The sequence below is a fragment of the Patiria miniata genome, unplaced genomic scaffold, assembly GCF_015706575.1.
Source record: "Patiria miniata isolate m_02_andy unplaced genomic scaffold, ASM1570657v1 HiC_scaffold_2, whole genome shotgun sequence".
Lineage (NCBI taxonomy): Eukaryota > Metazoa > Echinodermata > Asteroidea > Valvatida > Asterinidae > Patiria > Patiria miniata.
Window position 1 is genome coordinate 492566 of NW_024037058.1, and position 17222 is coordinate 509787.

Sequence of the window (17222 nt, forward strand, 5' to 3'; positions counted from 1 at the left end):
GAACAACCGGCTATTGGTGATTGTGTAATTTGACAAACTGACAAATATGTTTACAATCAAATAAAAACATTTCACACAACTTCTATGATTAAATAAGTAACCTGATGGATACTACGTTTCCTATTTTAATTCGAATATACACCAAAAGGGTTATTATCATTAAAGGGAATATACAACATTTGCAAACATCGAAAAATAAAACTACCAAGTTTTTGCGAAATACCTTAATAGGATGTTGGTAAATGACAGTCTAAAGCATCCTGTAAAATTATGGCACCTGGTATACTGTCATTTTCAAGAAAAGTGGTATTTTTGTATCAATTTCCAACGCTGATCGGCCGATCAGCGTTGGAAACAACTGGCTTTTTTTTCAAATACTGGCCCCAATTGACCATTGCACTTGTTTGCAATCGATTACAAACCTATGAACGGGTACGAGCCAGCTAGACTGGTTCCCTGACCTTACAATTCCCCAATGTATGTAAACTGCTCTGTTTCTTCTTATATGGAGTCAGGGGACCAGACTACAGGAAAATGATCGTTTTTCTTGGTTTTTATAGCACTTTCGAACCCAAAACCTCCAAAAAGTCAGTGTAACTATATTTGCTTTATATTTCCAACCCCCCAATTCCATCCATTTCTGAAAATTACAGCAAAAGCAAATGATGTATATTCCCTTTAACATTACGGGTGAAAATACGACGCCCAGAAAAATTTCAAACTTTAAACGCGAATTACTCGAAACAGGGTTTTCGCTTATTCGTCGGTATGTCAGCTCTCAATATGTAACATTGAGCAGTAATGAGCTACACTTCTGAATTGGGCTGATATGCCATTGGACATCCTTACCAGAGAATGAGTTATCAATGTTCACTCTCTATGATTATTGAATTATTAATTGTTAGCACTGAGGGACTGGTAATCATGATGTCATTGTCTTACTGTTGGATGACTGTTGATATCTTCCCTCAGGAAGAACAGATGCGTAGTCGGAGTGACTATGATGAGATCAAGCGAGAACTCAGTGTGCTCAAGTCTATTGAGTTCAGCACCCATGGCAGTGATGTGTCTGAGAGTGGTGAGCAAACTGACGGTGGTACAGCTACACCCAAGTCACTGGAGATGCTGCTGTTGGAGAAGAACCGAGCCTTACAGTCAGAGAACACAACACTGAAAGTTACCAAGTCTGAAATAAACAGTGAGTACAAATCTTTTCTTTTGACTGTAAAAACCTGTACTCGGCAGTCCAAAATAGCAATACTGAAACGATTGACAGTCAGTAATAAACAAGGAGTCTCCAAAGCACTTACAATCAATCCTTTGTTTTTCAGGGCATATATCTGACAATACAATTGGCCATGAGAGTCTTTAAAGTTGGCATGTTTTACTCACATTTCTATCTCATATGAGCACAATTTGTATTTCACAAAATGTACTTCATTGCTGTGTTTTTCTAGCTTCTTCAATCTTTGGTTTTTGGGGCTCATATTTTCTTTTCATTCCGTGAAAACAGTCTGCTTTATTCATCAATTTCTATAAGAATTTGTTCAAATGAGTAAATAGTATTTGAACATTTTTTTGTGCGTAGAAGGTAAAGTTAACTGAAAGCACATGATTAAGTAGCCCTTGCGTATGTTGCCACATGAGGGCAGTGTGTAGGGTAGTGCCTGCAGCAAGAGGTAAGGGGCAAAATGCATTTGGAGTGTGTTGTGTCATGTCTATAGTTGTCCTATGTAAGAAGCATGAACAGTAGATCCCGATTCTGTCTTTGTTCAACATGTGTTACATGTACAAGACCAAGGCTTACACAGAAAATGAGTAAAGAGTTATTAACATGCATGCAAATTGGAAGCACTGAAAAGATCTTGGAGTGGAAAGTCCATTGATTGAAGTATTTGTGGTAGTCTGTTGTACTTTGCTAATTTGTGGCCAAAGTCAGACTCATCCAATGTGAAGGAACTGGTCCAAGTGAGCAACCACCCCACAATGCATTTTGCCTCTCTTCTTTGCAACTGCAGGTCCCGGGGGGATATCCCAAGCGCAGGCGTTTGCATCTCTTATTGGTCAAGAGGTTGCGGCTGCCTACAGCCAGCAGGTGATGTATGCTCAGCAGCAGGCCCAGCAGCAGACCCCTAGTGGCTCTCAGATCATCCAGCCAATTATTGTCATCCCACCATCACTCAATAGTGCTGCAGCATCCTCACTGCAGCATCTACATATGCTACATCATCACCATCAACAACAGCAGCATCGACCACATACACCCAATCGACCACGCACCCCCAAATCTGATACGCAGGTTAACCCTGCTGTTACTAACCATGAATGGCTTGACACGATTCAGATTGCCAGACGCGTCAAGGAAGTCCTGACTGAGCATAACATTGGTCAGCGAATATTTGGAGAGCATATTCTTGGTTTGAGCCAGGGATCTGTTAGTGACATTCTCTCCAGGACTAAGACATGGGATAAGTTGACCCTAAAAGGAAGAGAACCATTTCTCAAGATGGTTCAGTTTCTTTCAGACAGGCAATATGTGGAACAACTCAAGATACTGTCCCCTCACAAGAAAGGTGAGCAACTAATTCTAGTTGTGAATTTTGATTATTTAACTTAAAAAGTCGAAAACGATGAATTTGTTGCCTCTCCTTTTAAACCCTCTTATATTGTTACTCTAACAACTGTATGACATAAGTGCTGGATTTGTATACATAAATCTTGTAGCATCATTCACCTTGTACTTTACTGATTATTGAGTGTTTTTATTTTCAGTCATTTGTAAGGTTATTATATTTAGACTTAAAAGGTTTTTAAAAATTGCAAATTTTCTTTAAATTTCAGGCAAAGAAATAATGGCTACACCTCCGAGTAGTACTGCCAGCGGGGATGGTGGTGACATCTCAAGTCCCTCCATAAAAACCTCCACAGAGGAAGCCATTAACAACATTCTGGCTTTAGCTAAGCAAGAGATGGAGAGTAAGAACATAGGTCCAGGGATGGTCAGGCCTGGTGATAGAAGGTGTGATAATCCAAACCTTCACTCCCTCCACCGACAGAAGACACCACCAAGTAACAATTATAGCCGGGGAGGTGGTAGCAGTAACCCTCGACATAACGGCCACAATATGAAAGTTGAACGTACGAAAAGCTCAAGCTGTGCTCTCACTCCCACTAATCAGATCCTAGAGGAACCATGCGCAAATGGAGTATCCTCAGAGAGTGCTGACGAGGGATCATCATCCCGGGATGATACCGGAGATATCAAATCCACCTTTATGTCCATCAACCCACGCATGCCTCGCCGCACTATGGCAGCGCTGACTGTCCAACAGTGCGAGTTCAACCGAGACCTAGACACTCTGGAGATAGCTCGACAAGTCCGTGAGCGTCTAGCTCGTGGCAATATCCCACAGAGGGTCTTTGGATACCATGTCATTGGGTTGTCTCAAGGAAGTGTGAGTGATATTCTGTCCAAGCCTAAACGATGGGACAAGTTGACGGTCAAGGGAAGAGAGCCATTCATTAGGATGAGACTGTGGCTTGAAGATCCAGATGGCTTGACTTCTTTGAAAGAATCTGTCAGGAAAGGTTGGTTGGATTTCATTTCTTCTGATGGTTTTCTGTGTTTCTCCAATTTTTAGTGATAGACATTTTGGGGGTTCAATTGGATGCTGTACTTGTGTTTGATATACATAGAAAACAGTCCCAATTCTTTCATGAACTTCTAGGGTAAAAAATGTTTTCATGACTGTTACATTCTTTGATTTTTCGAGACAAAAATAGAATATTCAAGTTCCATTTCTTAGTGTTAGAATACCTCCCTCAATACTAGCGATGAAAGTTGATCATCTTCATGTTACTCAGTGAAATTCATTTTTTTTCCATGCTTGTGTAGTTATTAACTTACACATGTATGTAAGTTGTAGATTTGCTTTCATCCGTTGTGCTGGAAAAAAATTGTGGGAATGAGCTACATGCAAACTGATAAAACATTCTTGTACTTTACTTATTGTACTTGTTCTGCAGCATCTGGGTTCTGGATGGAGCAGCAACGACCACCATCAACAGGCACAGATACCTCCGATCAGCATAGTGCATCTGAGATGTCTCCAGGCCCTCCTACTCCTAACCAACCTCACCTAGATAACACCCAGACACCAACTCCTACCCAAGCTTCTTCATATCTAAGCCAGCAACAACCTGCTAGTCCCCTGAATCTGACTACACCTGTTGGCTCTAACACAAATGCACCTGCAAGTACCCCAGGCACTCCTACACCATGCAGTGCTCCATCTACTCCTACCCCACCCATTCAGGCACCCAGCACTCCTCATGTAGAGCTACAGACCCCCTCACCTCCTCAGCATTTCCCTGAGCTGCCACCAGTCCATGAACAGGCTGCTATGATTGAGTTCCTGGATACGTTTGAGCTCACACGTCAAGTCAAAGCAATCTTACAGCAGCATGGTGTCGGTCAGAAGGCCTTTGGGGAGGCTGTTCTAGGATTGACCCAAGGCTCAGTCAGTGATCTACTCTCCAAACCCAAGATGTGGTTAAAGTTGAGTATGAAGGGGAGAGAGCCATACATACGCATGTATCTGTGGTTACAGGATAAAGATGGTGTGGAGAAAGTCAAGAACTATCGACCTATAAGAAGACGTAAGTCATAAACATAGATGTATCAATAATCTAGGGCATTTAGTGGGCAGTGATCTTGTCTAAAACAGTTTTTATGTGGGAAAAAGAAAAGATCAAACGTATACATTTCTTGGCCTTGTACAAGTTGTGTTTGTAATTTGGCCCATCTCTTTGACCAGATTTGCAGTATATGGATAGTGGTTTTAATTCTTCGTTGTCACAGTGTCTAGATATTGATATCATTGTGGAGATGGACTTCAAACCGATGCCTTTGCTTACTAGCCATCCAGTATGGCCTTTACAGTTCTGTTTACGCCGCCTGTGTGTGGTTTCCCTATTACCATGTGTCTTGCATTATTGGGATGACATGATAGTCTGCCCAAAAATACCTGGTAATACCAGTGTTCTCCAACCTGTAAAAATAACCTGGTGCCCCGCCAAGCTTTCCGAGTCACCCGCCAAGCTTAAAAAGTTGCTGCCATGCTTAAAAAGTTGCCCGCCATGCTTTAAAAAAAAAAGGAAAAAATAATAACAAAAGGCAAACAAGTGGGACTACCCTTACCCTCCAGGGTATATTTTGGCCAGAAACTCTGCCAAAGGCAATAACATGCAACACTTGTCAAACTGACAAGCCTGCCCATTGTAGCAATCCATCAGATCAAAAGTCTCAAGGCCAAAGTACCTCAGAGTCCCTGGTCACTGATGTATTAAAAAAAGATGATGCTGAGCCAGTATTGTACTTAACTGTTAGTGTTACTGTGTTAGAAATGGCCTAAAAGCTGTTATCCAAACATAAACTACATGTTCATCTGCAAATAGCGCCCCCTAACATAAAGAAATGTTTGACTTTGAATAGCGCCCCTAACATATAGCCCCTCCCCCCCCCTCCGCTTTTTGACGGCGCACCGACCTTTAATTTTCAGAACACTGTATTACAGAAAACCAAAATAATGTATGACGGTATAACGTGGACTCCCAAAATCCAATAGTGCACAAGCCTAGTATGAGATACCTATCAAGGATCAGTTATGAGTAGATGAGTCTTTATAATGCTCACAATGAACGAAAATTTTTGTTTTAATCACAGCCAAACGCTTCAGCTTTGTCGATCCGAGGGAGGTGAGTGTGGCCGGTACACCAATGAAGAAACCTCGTATTCTACTCTCCCCTGAAGACAAAGAAGCTCTCCTGATATCCTATAACAATGAACCCTACCCATCACAGAGTGCCATTGAACTCATTGCCTCTGATCTGCGACTACCTGTCTCAACAGTCATCAACTGGTTTCATAACCATCGGTCACGACTCAAACGAGGTCACACACTGGTAGAGGATGCTGCTAACTTCATGATTCAGACAGCAGATGGGAATATCATTGGTCCTGATGGTCTGACAGCTACACATGCCATGATGTATGGCGCAGAAACGACTACACAGATGGAATCCTCATCTTCACCTGTTCACCCTCATGATGAGGGTAATCCATCGCCTTCAACCTCACCGAAAGTTGTCAACGGTGATGCAGTGGTTTTAGAAACCACTGATGGACAGTTAATAGAGACAAGTAGCTTGGAAGGCACACCTGATCTAACTAGTAGTCATAGTAAAGTAGATTCACCATCACATCAGGATGCCTGCGCTAAAACAATGCAGATCCAAAGAGAGGATGGCCACCAGGCTAGCTCCGAATCCTCTGATCATGAGGCAGTGAGGAATGGCAAGACTTCACCTGGCCAACACAGAGAGCCAAGAGCTGGTCGACAGGGGAAAAAAGCAAGTAGACGAGAACGTGAACCGACGGGGGATACTAGAGGAATGAGTGTGGCTGAGAACAAGATGAGTGAGAAGGATGCTTATAGTATCCTACAGAAGTTAGAGAGTGGGGTGCGGGATGGGTCTGGAGATGAGTGGGAATTCTAATCTTCCTACGTCTATGTACACCACGTAGGAACTAAGCACCGTCGATATTAGAATTTTCAATAATCGATATATCAAAAATCCAATATCGGGAATATCTGATATATCGATTATCCTGTGAAAAAGTTGAAGACCATAAAGATGACACTCTGATTAAAAAAAAAAAAAACAGTGTTAAGTCCCCAATTTTCCACGGCTTTCTCTGGAGCATATTGCTCAAACTTTTTAAAACAAATCTCAGCACTGACAGTTTATCCAGAACGAGCGGTTTCTTTTGCGGTTTTACGTTGGGGGAGACCGCAAATTCCAGCGAATGCAGAGCACAAAGCGACGCCGCTTGGCATTTCAAGATGTTTTTATTTTGATTCACAAGCACAAGTTGCCGCCGAGTTTTGTTTCATTATGTACGGCAAATGTTAAACACAAAGTAAAAGCACAAACGGGAGATTTATTTGACGATAATCTGACGCACTTTTGATATTTTCGATATCATTCCTCACAAAATCAAAAATTTCGATATTTCGATATGATTAAAAAAATCGGCAATATTGATATCAAAATAAATATAGTATAATCGAGTAATATCGATATATCGACGGTGCTTAGTAGGAACTGTAAATGGGTATTGGGTGGCCTAGTCACCTGAGCCAAGGATGGGCACGTCATGTACGCTTACTTGTCTGTACGTGTGAGTGATGTGTTTTAGCATGGAAGGAATGTACCTGAGCATGGGTGGCACTACACATGTGGTGTTTATTTATCTGTCATTAATACTGATGTTTTGCATTGTTACCTCTGAAGTACCAGATGCACATACATTGATGTATGAAGTCCATAGCATGGTTCACTCGGTCATCTTGAGGTCATGATCCAACCATTGACATCTAAAGAGATGTCTTTTGTGTTGTCTCTTTCGTGCTGTGAGTGTGTCTGCTGTTAAACACACAATGTTGCTAATTTAATGACATTACACTTTTAGGTTACAATCAAAAATGCCATTAGAATATGTTGGTTATTACTGGAATCTTAGTGACTCTTAGCAAGTACATTGTATGTTAATCAAGCAATATTATTTATGGTTTGTTGACATGATATGTAGCTGTGTACCGCATAGGCAGTGTTAGTTTTTATGAAATAGTATTCATAAACATGTGCTGCTAATCTTCAATGAAAATGAATAAGTCCCCAAGATGGCTAGGGGAGCTCAAAGACCCTGGGCCCTGTGCCGCACCTTGAAATATGGGGTTTTTTGTAGATTTTTTATGGAATCAGTGAAGGATAGTGGTATTAGGGCTTTATTTTGTGTTGGCCAAACTTCGTAGAGGAGTAATCATTACAGATTTGACATGTGAACTGTAAGCAAGCAAATGCATTTAACTGAAATGTTGTGTTTTTCTACTTTCTATAATCTACCTTAAAACACTTGTCATAGTCCCACACACGCTTTCAGTATTTGGCACTTATTCTCCTAATATTTATTTGAAGAGCAAAACTCAATTTCTTTTTGTTACCATTAAAATAATCTTCTCTGTCCAAGTATTATGTAAACTGTTGTATCTGACTTTGTTTGCTGTTTCGGTTTCCCTTTTAAAATATTGTTTGAGTTTTACATGTACATGTATGTTTCAAAGGCAGGACCAAAGTTTGCTATTTTTATTAAGGCCCACCCTATAGTGCAATAATGAGTATGTATTACATACATGTATTTACCAACAAACATTGAAAACTACAGTATTATTTTATTGTTTTTACTTCACAGAAGCGCCCAACTTTTAATTAATGTCTTTCAAAGAGATAGACTTTTAGCTTTATGATACCATTGGAATTAATTGCCAAATTGAAATGGGACTCACTGCAATGTCCTGGCTGGTTTTCTCTCAAGAAGAGGTCGGGGATGTGAGGAAGAGACTGGGCACAGACCTGGACAAAATAACTGGCTCTTTCTTTCCTGTTATTGGCAGGAGTTTTGAAGCATTTTTATAATTGTAATTGTATCATATATTACAAGGTAAAAGATTACCTGCATGTATTTGAAGGGAAAAAGTCAATTAGTTTCTAAAAAAAAAAAATGCTTGAAATACATTTACAATGTATGTGGCTTGGAAAAATGAGGTTCATTACTGTAAACTTTTGTTTTGTGGGGGGAGGGGTAATTTGCCGGCAATTTTATGGGCCATATGCATAAGTTATTCAAAAGTATGTTTGGGAAAAGTAACATGAAGAGTAAAATACATTGTATTTTGGATTATTATCAAAGAATATTTTGTCATTGATTTTTTAGTGAGTCATAGATTAAAAAAAAAGATAAATGTATGATGATTATAATAATCATGTTTGCCATCAGATATCGGAAAACAACCATGTTTTATTTAAACATTTGAAGATGTTCTGTTAATTTAGATAGTGCAAGTTTTTTGCAACATCACTTGTATTTAGAATTATTGTACAAGATCCTTTATTAGGGTCCAGCAGGCTGGACTAACTATGTCAAAGCAGGGAAAATCACTGTTTTTGCATTTTGATTGTATTCCTTTTTCCATATCACCCAGTTAATTTTGACAATCAGTTCAAGAAACAGTAGTTGATCAAGTTGATAACAGTTAGACTTTTATGCATGTATACTCCTATAGCTGAACCAAGTCTGTAGTTTTACGTGTATCTTTTGTTAATTATCTTAATCCTTTAATTGTTGATTGTTGGAACACTTTAAAACTTTGTAAATATGAGGACTATAGCAAACTATATGAAATGCGATCCCTGTAGAAGTGTTAGTCACTATTTATCATGCATGTATTGTACATACAGTTTTGTACTCCTGTGATATCGCAACACAGTTTTTCATTACAAAGAGAATTACAGATGTTTCTATCTTGCCAGAACCAGTCAATCCTACTTATATTATACATGTATCTGTTGCTGCATGGTAAGCATTCAGAACTAAAGCATTTTATATTGTCTCATATACTCTCTAGTCGACAGCATTTTTAGGACCTATTCTTGATATTGTTGTCTTGGGAAGAACAAGGCGGTTCACTTTTTGTACCCTGTCTTCCCACAATTCACTTGTACATGTTCCCATTCTTCCCCAGTATTTATTAAAAATTGTACAACTACCATTGAATACCTTTCAGTGTAAGTGCATGTGTTTATTTGTGTCATGTCTTAACGGAATATTTGCTTGTTTATAAAAAGAAAACCTTAGCTACAAATGATAATATTGATATCTTTCATTGCTTTGATTTTTTTTTTGGGGGGGGGGGTGTTTTGCACTGCATTCATGACATACATATGGAAGCGTATATGACAATCCAAGTTACCGTTATCTTTGAATTGTCTTTGCTATGTTATCTTTGAAATCTGCGTTTCCCTAGTAAGTTATCATTGACATGTTATCATTGATTTTTTTTTTTTTTTTCAGAAAATGGTATCAATGAATTCCGTATTTCAGAAATTGTTTATTGTTGAAATGTGCATTACCATGATAACTTGTCAGTTAAATTCCGTAATTTTCACTTTGGCATGCAAAGTACATAAATCAGAGGGAATTCAACTTTTTAAAATAGGAAATGATTCGCTCCTCAAGGACACCTCAATTGTAGAATCATCTACAGTCCAAGGACAAAAATTGCTTTTTATGACAAAGGTAGGTATTAACCCTAAAGGGGCCGGGTTATTTTGACCAACTCTCAGCCGAGATCTTAGGGGGGGGGGGCGGATTCCGCCCCCCCCCCCTAAGATCTCGGCCATCGAGTGACGAAAAATTTTGAAACTCAGCACATGCATAGAGCAACTTTTCCTAAACATGCCCAAGAAATTTCATGACTATAGGTCAAAGGGTTTTGGAATTATGGCTAATTAATTATTCATATGTATGAATGGCAATTCTGCTCGGTGTACACGACGTATATGCGAAAATTCATTTTTCATGGCGCGTAGCGCCGGAAAATTTTTCGCTACGTGCCAACCCGTGGTCCGATTTTCATGTTTTTGGTATCAAAAGATGCGCAAAGCTCGAGGCTAAAAAGTCATAACAGCTCGGGTCCTGAGTGAATACATCAAATTAGCATTAACATTCATGCAGTGTCATTCAGATTGGCACAAAATTGTATGATTAGCAGCAATATACATTTATTCAGTAAAACAAACATTCAAAAGCATTAAGGAGCATGTGATCATGCTCATTATGTGTACATAACTCAAAAAATGTCTGCATTCAATTTAAGAAAATTCCCTGAGCAGCATTCAATTTGGCTTAGTCTTCAGAGGTAATGGGCAAGCTGCTCGAACACTTCACCAAGGCTTGACCAATCACTTTACACAAAAAAAGTGAATGCTGATTTGATAAATGCTGCTTTAAAACCTGTATAAAGTTTTTGTTTTCTTTTTCGTTTTTAAATAGTCCAGGATTTTGGCTTAACATATAAAGTGTCATTATTTTGAACTTGATATGATGGGTGAAGAATTTGACATCTTTTCCTATGGAAAGTTCTAGAAGTCATATAACGGAGCTATTGCCAGTACATTATGAATTTTAAATCCATCCTCCCTGCCTATTTCAGGTTCAACGTTCCGAACCGACAAAGGTCTGAAGTCCATCAATGACTGTGATTTATTCCGGATGTGTCGTTCATGTTTTCTATCACAGAGCATTACAGTGAGCTGCAAGCCCAACACACTGAAGTGGTCCGAACCTCGGATGAACAAAGACAGTTGATCAGTAAATTGGAGAAGGACCTACTGAGTGTCAACACACTGTCTACTATGTATGTCAGAGGGGAGGGTGAGGTCAGTATGAAGTCTTGCCATTATCTTGTCATACAGGGGCAGATATGGATCCAGAGTCAAAGACACACACACAAATGTCCAGACAAAGAATAATTTGCTTACCCATGTTAAAATCAACATGGGTCACCCTGAGCAGACCTAGGGTTTGCATGTAGGTCAGCCATACTTCAACAATTTTCTACCTGGATTTAAACAGACCTCTTGTCCTGACCAGAGCTGGGGGTTTCATGTACATGTAGACCATACTTGTGCATATGCCGTGTTTGATTCTTGCTTGTGGAAAGTGGTTCTCAAACACACACATTTTCGATAGTGTGGATGAAGGGCCTAAAATTTTACAGAAAAGTGTCTAAACTTCAGCAGAACTGTTGAATATACCGGTATGCGACATTGGGATTTCTTTCCAGATTGTTATTAATATGATATGTTGTTTTTGTTAGGGTCAAGCAACCCCGTCAAGCACTGAGGCAGGCTTTGCTGCAGAGGCAGTCAGAGAAACAGTGCCATTAGGTAAGTGTAAGTCGACATTTCTCTTCATCGTTTCAGCCCATCTATGTACATGTATTATATACCATTGTACACGAAAACAGCTCCAGCTAGATTCCACATAATCCACATAGTCCGGGATATCCCAAGTGCAGGATCGCATGACATGCATTGTAGAATGAGGTATTCAAGGTAGAGGATTAAAAGGATTAATCCAACTTGAACTTGGATCAGTAGCAATCACCTCAACAATACCATGAAAGTAAATCCTGTTATATATTTTATGCATAATAATGCATAGTTTAGAGCTGAACAAATTTGTATTATGTCAGATGTCAAAAATAAATTACAATTGTTGACATTCCAAAATGTAATTCATGCAGAGTATGAACTGACACTGATGGCATTCTGTTTATATTATGAATGCTAACTTGGTAACTCTGTGAGCACACCTGTGGGCAACTTAGTGACTGTTGTGATTCTGTATGATAACCATCCACCATGATGCCATGGACAGTTGATCAATGGTTGATCCATCCGTGGTTTGATTTACTCTCTTGTTTCAGGCAAGTCCGTGTCAGACAACAACCAGGGTGCTGCAGAGTCCCTGCTACCTATTGTATCTAGTCAGAGGGAACGATTCCGACTACGCAATCAAGAACTAGAAGCAGTGAGTTATGATTAACCCTCATAAAATGATGCCCTGAATCTCACTTGAGTTTGATTAATGGGTCTAATTATTTGGGCAGACGTTGAAAGAGTGGCCAAAACAAAGTGGCAAACTTTGAGGTTTTTTAAAGTCAAAGAACTCTGTTCATATTGGTTCAAGAAAACTACTTAAAACATCACCACCGGACATATCAACAAGTTAACAGGTATGGATCAAATAAATATTCTGTACATACTAATCTCTTCAGTTTTTGTACATATTTTTCCTTTTTTTTGTGGCAAGTAAGTGTTTAATGCATGATTTTAAAATGAAGTTGTTTTTTTTTCCCTACAGGAAAATCGACAGCACCAGCAACAGGTGAACATACTGAAAGAGGAAACTGACAAGCTACGTACGGATAACATCAAGCTGTATGAGAAGATTCGATTCTTGCAAAGCTATAAAAAGAGCAAGGTAGTGGCTTTTTCTATGGCACAAACCAAACAATTGGAGGGATTGTTTAACCTGACATTGGGACTTGGGCATGAGTAAAGCCTCATGATGGGGTGTTCTTGTATACAGGATGGATAAAAAAAATGAAACCGACATATTATTGCTAATTGGAACAGAAGTAGGGCACATGTGAATCAAAGGAAGATGTCCTCTATTAGGGTTGAATTTCCTCTTTAAAATGACACCCTGATCATGTCATTACATTCACGGTTGACTGAGCAGTGACCAATTTTGAAAGGGTCTATTTTAGAGACTTGTGCCACTTTTCAATTGTGGGTTTTGTTGTGTCATTTGTGACAGAGTGAAAGGTTATGGTTGCCAATCAAGGCAGGTGGGGAAAAAAAGCGATTTCACCATGAAAAGTGGCGCAAGTCACTAAATAGACCCTTTCATAAAGTTGGTCACTGCTCAGTCAATCGTGAATGTAATGACATGACCGGGGTGTCATTTTAAAGAGGAGATTCAAACCTAACAGAAGATATCTCCCTTTGATTCACATGTGCCATACTTCTGCTCCAATTATCAATAATATTTCGGTTTCTTTTTTTTATCCACCCTGTATAATAGTCTTGTTGTGGTCATTTTTCCAAAGATACATCAAGTAGGGAGACAAACATGGGTCATCCCTGTATTGCACTGTATGCAAGTACAAAAATGAATGTTATTTGAACGTTGTATGTGCATTGTATATAGGGTTCTACTGGGCCTGATGATACCGAGAGTCGTTACTCAACTCAGTATGAGCAACGCCTCGACCCATTCAACTCATTCAGCAGGAAAGAGAAGCAGCGTAAATATATGAATCTCAGCCCCTTTGACAAGGCGACTCTCAACATGGTATGTACAAACTGTCCAGCACCCTGAAGTGCAACCAAAAATGACTAAATTTGACTTTAAATAGCAGAAAATAAAAATGTTGAAAACATTCCATCTGATTTTCTGCTCCTTGCACAAGGGAAAAATAGAGGTCCACTTTTCGGTTGCAAACAAAGGAGGAAAAAGTAAAACCTGCATTTCAGATAGCAGCAAGCAGAAAAGCAGAAAATCAGAATTTTAAAATATAAATTCTGCTTTTCTGGTAGCAGAAAGGCAAAAAAGCAGAAAAATGGAACCTTTGAAAACGCTCAGTCTGTTTTTCTGCTGTTCTGACAACAGAAAAGCAGATGTCCACTTTTTGTCCTCCAAACTGGTATTGATGCATTTGGATATACAAATATGAAAGCTTTATAAGAATACTAAAATTAACCATAGCATTTAATGTCAATTATAAAATAACATTTCACTTGTGAATAGGAAATGACAAAGGCAGATTTCAAACTTCTCAAATCTGGAACACTGTATCAAAGCAAGAGGTTTATCTTGCCTTGTACGTGCGTTGGTGGTCTACCATACATTTTCATGGATATGAAGGTGTGATGGTTGGTTGTAGAATAATAGAGACGTCGAGTATAAATTTAAACATTGAAAGATAAAAGGGCAGGTTCAGAATTCATCAGATGACAACCTGTGTGAGTATTGTAAGACAAACTAGTTATATCAAGTCTGATTGGAATGCACTCCGACTGATTCTTGCAATGCTGCTGGGCCTTGTCCAATCAGATTACATATATGATAGCATTCTTTCATTTCTGTGACATGCTTGCAGGGCCGACTGGTCTTATCCAATAAGATAGCCCGAATGATAGCCTTCTTCTATGTGATAATCCTACACCTGTTGGTATTCTTGGTGCTGTACAAGATGGCATACACATCGGCCTGTAAGAGAGACTCAGCTGCTGATTGCTACCATCAGTAAGTACACATTGAGCTGATACACATGCAAGGTTTGATAGGATTCTGAAAACTGTAGCCTATTTCAGGCCACTGGCTGGGAAAACTGTAGTCTATTTGAGGTCATTGGCTGAGAAAACTGTAGTCTTATTGAGGCCACTGGCGGGGAAAACTGTAGCCTATTTGAGGTCATTGGCTGGGAAAACTGTAGCCTATTTGAATTTGTCATGACCCATGAGCGCCTTAGAAATTATCTTATTTAGTTCTATCGTCTGTATTTTACACACAAAAAATAACCTCGATTTTCTTCCAAATTCTCAAACGCTATCCTCATACCAGTCAATTCTTTTTCAGCCTTTTTTTGATAGTCAGTAAAAACTTTAACTAGACATTATATTGTGGTACCAACTTTTTTAGTTTTTGTTAATACCCTGACTCGTATAATTTAGAAAAGTACTTCATCAATTGTGACAGTAATGTCATCTCACAGTCCTTATATACGACCCTCCATCCAGTACAAAACCAGTCAGGAGTCGCACGGCTGTCATTCAAGATGCAGCCTATAATACATAGTACAGGCAAACAGTTATCGAAATTCAGATGGTAGAAGCTAGAATAATACATACATTTGCTAACTGAAGTCAAGTTGTAAATTTTCTAATAGTACAGCAGATTGGTGATAAGATTGTTCATATGATGATAAAGGCATGACATTTGGCACACAGTCAGAGTATGTCATGGGAAAGATATTTGGCTATAGGGCCATCGCAGATTTGTCCTTTGTATAAAATATCATAGGATAACAAGAAATTTTCAAGAAATGTTATTCTGTGATATTTTTTCAAAGGACAAATCTGCGATGGCCCTATAGCCAAATATCTTTTCCATGACATACTCTGCCTGTGTGCCAAATTTCATGCTTTTATCATCACATGAACAATTCCATCATATTGTCCACCAATCTGCGTGACAATAAGGAGTTCATTTGGAAAACTGTAATGACCAATTTTCTATTTTCTCTGATTTTGTCCAATTCCCATATTCTATACATCATTGCAAACCTTATTCAATGTCCTTTTCAATGTGGAGCCCAAAATCCCACTTTTCAATAATTGGTCCAAGTAACTGCTTTTGTGCTACATATACACTTAATCCATATATTGCTTTCTTTCATTCATCACAGTTCAATGTTATTGATATTATGTTTTGTCTTGTTTAGGTTTCAAGAACACATGAATCATTTCCATCCTGGAGACAAGGTACCAGCAGACATGTTGGATGGTCTTGGACATGGTTGACTACAACGAAATCACTGACAGCAACATGTAAAGGACATTGTTAGGCTTGGGCAACTGTGCCACAATCAAAAGGAATTGCTTCGAAAAGTCCTATCTGCAATCTTAAATGCTCTGTTATGGAGGAATCGACTCAGTAGTAGCTAGTGTTTAATCAATAAAGCAAAAGAAAATGGTAGGGAACCATACATGTACTGTACTATGAACATTGGGCCTGTGTGTCAGTAGTCCATATTCAATATGGTCCTATATGAGCTTGAATTCCAGTCTAGAATGTAATGAGCACATGCACAATGTACATATGTATGTCAAAGAACAGAAATCGATACATACACGTATACATGTATTGCTAAATCTTCAGTCATTTACTGGCCAACTTTGGGTTTGGAACATACTAAGTTGCACATTCAGACTTGTTAGGCCACAGAGGCCAATTCACCTGCTGAAAACTTTATATTTTTATTTTCATTAAATCGTATTGAGATATGACTATCGGTATCAGTATCAGACCAATACTGCAAACAAATATGGATTATTGGATTGGCAGTCATTTGGCTTTATCGGTTCAACACTGAGTAGAAGCTCATTCTATTTTTCCAAAAGTCGATTACAGCCAGCGCCTGACAGAGTTCAAAGATTGTGCAATTTTCTAGAAAGAGGCAAATGCTGTAGAGCTAAGCTAATTATGTAGAACTAAGACACCTCTCAACAATTTACTACTTTGGTCATTTGTGTATTGTATTTAGGATTCCCTGTTAAGCTGGTGCAATTTGGAGTTCTGAACAGAATGGGATCCCATTCCAACATTGTTGGAGTTGTCCAGGCCTAAACAGTGTGTATAATTGTACATTGTAGTGCACAGAACGTGTTAATGACCATATTAAGTGAGAAATACTGTACTTACACTAGTGGCTGTGGAAACTAAAGGGAATATTATGTTTGTTGGTTTGTTTGTTTGTTTGTTTGTTTGTTGGGGTGTTTGTTTGTTTGTTTTTACTCGATCATGGGTTAATTGGCACTGATTTCCTTAAACAGGCTGTGGTTGGAGCATAGTCTGTGGCATAAGTGTGGTACGTGAAATGAATAAAATCAGTTTTTAAACTCAGTTTGAACAATAATCCAAACACTACTTTATTAAAGGCAGGTTTTCTTTAAAGGAAAAAAATGTG

General features: G+C 38.9%; 2 protein-coding genes across 2 annotated transcripts in view; both read left to right on the forward strand.

Annotated features, from left to right (window-relative positions):
* Window positions 1-9676, forward strand: part of LOC119726950 (homeobox protein cut-like 1) — a 35247-nt gene extending 25571 nt beyond the window's left edge. Inside the window, exons 11-15 of the mRNA XM_038198793.1 lie at window positions 973-1198; window positions 2019-2573; window positions 2842-3588; window positions 4027-4659; window positions 5726-9676. Coding sequence (XP_038054721.1) covers window positions 973-1198; window positions 2019-2573; window positions 2842-3588; window positions 4027-4659; window positions 5726-6558 — 2994 coding nt within the window. The 3' untranslated portion in view covers window positions 6559-9676. The remainder of the gene's footprint in view (window positions 1-972; window positions 1199-2018; window positions 2574-2841; window positions 3589-4026; window positions 4660-5725) is intronic.
* On the forward strand, window positions 9460-16056 carry LOC119726825 (protein CASP-like). The gene is made up of 8 exons (XM_038198683.1): window positions 9460-9478; window positions 11201-11340; window positions 11781-11850; window positions 12393-12496; window positions 12830-12949; window positions 13682-13825; window positions 14634-14779; window positions 15978-16056. The coding sequence occupies exons 1-8, from the start codon at window positions 9460-9462 to the stop codon at window positions 16054-16056; spliced, it is 822 nt and encodes a 273-aa protein (XP_038054611.1).
* The last annotated feature ends 1166 nt before the right edge of the window (window positions 16057-17222 follow it).

Excerpts from the sequence above, each read along its gene's own strand:
- LOC119726825 (XM_038198683.1), top strand. Across the intron at positions 11,341-11,780 it reads ATGTCAGAGGGGAGGGTGAG|GGTCAAGCAACCCCGTCAAG; the intron begins GTCAGTATGAAG and ends TGTTTTTGTTAG. Across the intron at positions 14,780-15,977 it reads GCTGCTGATTGCTACCATCA|GTTTCAAGAACACATGAATC; the intron begins GTAAGTACACAT and ends TGTCTTGTTTAG.